At 38.9% G+C, this 3,120-nt stretch overlaps 1 protein-coding gene across 1 annotated transcript; it reads right to left on the bottom strand.

The window, feature by feature from the left end:
• Positions 1 to 642: 642 nt before the first annotated feature.
• On the bottom strand, positions 643 to 2,652 carry LOC149538936 (osmotin-like protein). Its single transcript, XM_089800323.1, has 2 exons — positions 2,552 to 2,652; positions 643 to 1,597 (listed from the first exon to the last, which is right to left on the bottom strand). The coding sequence occupies exons 1-2, from the start codon at positions 2,619 to 2,621 to the stop codon at positions 882 to 884; spliced, it is 786 nt and encodes a 261-aa protein (XP_089656449.1). The 5' UTR covers positions 2,622 to 2,652; the 3' UTR covers positions 643 to 881.
• Between the last annotated feature and the right edge of the window lie 468 nt (positions 2,653 to 3,120).

Raw genomic sequence — 3,120 nt, 5'->3', positions numbered from 1 at the left:
TTAAAAATGATAGATGTGCATAACTAACAAGATATTTATCCATTAGTAACATATTATGACATTTATCCACAACTAAAGTCATTTAAGTAAGAATACCAACATTGTAAAATGACCACTTTTTGACCTTTCAAAAGATTCAAAATCTCTTTAAAAATTCTATTAATACACAAAATACCAAATATGTTTTCCGAAATTACAACTTCCAAATACAAACAACAAATAAAACAAATAAAATTTGTCCACATCCAATGAATTGCTTAGATGCTACAAGCCTCTTAGACTATTTGCACCCTTTCCCTACTCCATATTTTTAAAACACGTATCTTCATTATAGTCATTAATATTTTCAAACATAACCTTGATTAATATTTTCGAAGGAGTCCATCTTCACAACCATGAGGATATGTACAAAGGAAAAATATTTCTTAATCATTTAAAGAATGCTTACTTTTAAGCATGAAGAACATTTTTTTTTAAATAATTGAGACACTTAAAAAATCATCTCTAGCCTTCTTCCGTTAACGCATAAGTCAATATTTAAAGAAGCGTAATACATTCCGTCGAACAAATTACGAATCATCTCAAATCTATTTGGTCAAAACATTAATAAAAAAAAAAATTAAAGCAGCACCATCGAACAAATTCTGAAATATGAAAATTTCATATCATTAAGATACAAGTTTAAAACAAGCATGCTAAATACATCGCCTGAATTTACACAAATCAAGCCATTACATGCAATTCCCAGATCTAAACGTTGGTTCTAGCGGACTGACACTACTTATCTTACGAGTGATCTAACCATGGGTACCTATAAGTCCATTGCAAAGGAAACTTTTACACTAAACTCTGATAATCTGATGGCAGTACCTAGGACAACTTTAAGCATGGCAGAAGATGATTTTGATCTCACCGGGAGAAGGGCAGTGGTGAAGAAGAGAAGGGTCATCATGGGCATAAGTGTATGCATCAGGGCATGCACCTTTAAACATCAATGAGAAGTGACTGGGCTTACAAGTCTTGGGGCTGTTGTACTGATTGGTACAGCAGTACTGGTCTGTCCTGAAAGCCTCACATGCACTCTTACATGCCACCACATCTGTCCCATGCCTCACTTGAAGCTCTTGAGGACATGCAAAGTTAGAGAGGGTGTGAATCCTGCACCCTGCCACAGTACACTGACCAGGGCCTACATGGCGGTACGCATGAGGTGTAATGGTCATGGGCAAGTTCATCCCATCTACAAGGCTGAGAGTGTAAGAGGAGAGGTCAGTGTGTGGGTGGTGCAGTGAGAGATATGCAAGTGTTGCAGGGGTCTGTCCTCCCATGCCATTGCACTCCACTCTCCCACCACAGTCCCCTGTGAGGCATGACCCTCCACTCCCATGGAAGCTGCACCCTGTTCTGCCCCACACCCTCCCATGCCACTGGTTGGGTACATCAATGCTCACATGGTTGTGTGTGTTCAGGGCAAACCCACCATTGGCCAGGACTGGGTACCCTGCACTTGGCTGTAGCCCTGGCCATATGGTGAATGGGCAGTCATTCACTATGGTCAGCTTCAATGGTGAACCACACCTCACCATCATTTCTCCACCTGCACAACACACAAAAAATGGTCCATGTGTCAAGTCTATTTGAAGCAAAAATATGTTAACATGATTCAATCTTTAATATTATATGCGCATAAGATTGTATGTGAGTTTATCAGCATCAACATTTCAGTATCATATTCAATGATCTATTATAATCCATCATCTTGGAGAACTGAACATGATCCATGTGTTTCGGATCATTGAGCTCAACTATAAGACATTGATGCTGATAAATTCATACACAATCTTACCAAGGCGTTGATGCTGATAAACTCATACACAATCTTACCAGAAGCATGAATATAATATCATAAATTGTAGAAATCTGTTACAGGTAATTTTAAACATTGTCAAGATATTCTAGTAGCTCTCAATATAGGCCCCAGAACCCACAAGTGAGCTCCTCATTAAAATGGGTCTTATTGCAAAATTTATTTGACATGAACACTGTTTCTATTTGAAAATCTAGTAGCTATGAATGTGGGCTTCAGAACCCACAACTGGCCTCCTGATAGAAATGGGTCTAATGCAGAAAACCTTGATATAAATATTGCTCCAACATGAAACCTCAGTAGCTGTGAACATGGGCCTCTAAACCCTCCTAATGGAAATGGGCCTAATGCAAAGGAATCTTGACATAAACATTGCCCATTATGAAATCCCACTAACTATGAGGATGGAACTCACAATCCAGAAATAAAGTTCCTAATGGAGAAGTGTCTAGAGAAAAGAAGTGAGCGCTCCTAATGGAAATGGGTATAACTCCAAAACAAAACAGAAGCTAGCTCCTAATGGAAATGGGTATAAAGGCAAGAACAACAACAAAAGCGAGCTCCTAATGCAAAATAAATCTTGACATAAGCATTGCTTTATCATAGAAGCCCAAAAGCCATGAAAATGGACCTCAGAACCCTAAAGTGGGCTCCTAATGGAAATAAATGGGTGTGGAAGCATACCTGAGCAGAGAAAGAGTAGCAGAGCCAAGCAAAACTTGAACATAAAACCCATGTTGACACCTTCCCACATACAAGCTGAAAGTTCAAACAAGACACAGCGTGGATTGTTACTGGAGAGGCTGCAATTTATAAGGGTTTTTTTAGGGTTGTTTGAAGAAGCACGTGGTTCATTCGGGTATTAGGAAACGTTTGCTGGATAAGCATGAAGCACCTAATGTGTGAATGTGTATTAGGGGAAGGATAACACAGGTTGAGAGGAGCAGAAACATTGGGACACGAGCTGTATTATTCTCTGACATTCAAAAGATACATTGGCAAAGTTGATGGTATACACTGCTTTGATCAATTCAAAGGAAACAAAAGGTGATGGTATCCACAGTTTCTTTAAATAATAAATTAGAGAGATCACTGTTTACCACCCAAGATATTTGAGTCGCTTCCTTCTCTTCATTATGGTAAATGAAAATGTGCTAGAAGTTCTGACTCCCTAGGCAGGTTCCAGATAAAGTTAAGATTGGCTTACTTATGTCAATGAGGAAAAACAGGAGCGGCACAGCAGGAAAGGACCC

The sequence above is a fragment of the Cupressus sempervirens genome, chromosome 9 (assembly GCF_028749045.1).
Source record: "Cupressus sempervirens isolate cs-2001-9-10 chromosome 9, ASM2874904v1, whole genome shotgun sequence".
In the NCBI taxonomy this organism is placed as follows: domain Eukaryota; kingdom Viridiplantae; phylum Streptophyta; class Pinopsida; order Cupressales; family Cupressaceae; genus Cupressus; species Cupressus sempervirens.
Note: the sequence above shows the minus strand (reverse complement) of the source record. Positions and strands in the feature narration are given on the sequence as shown.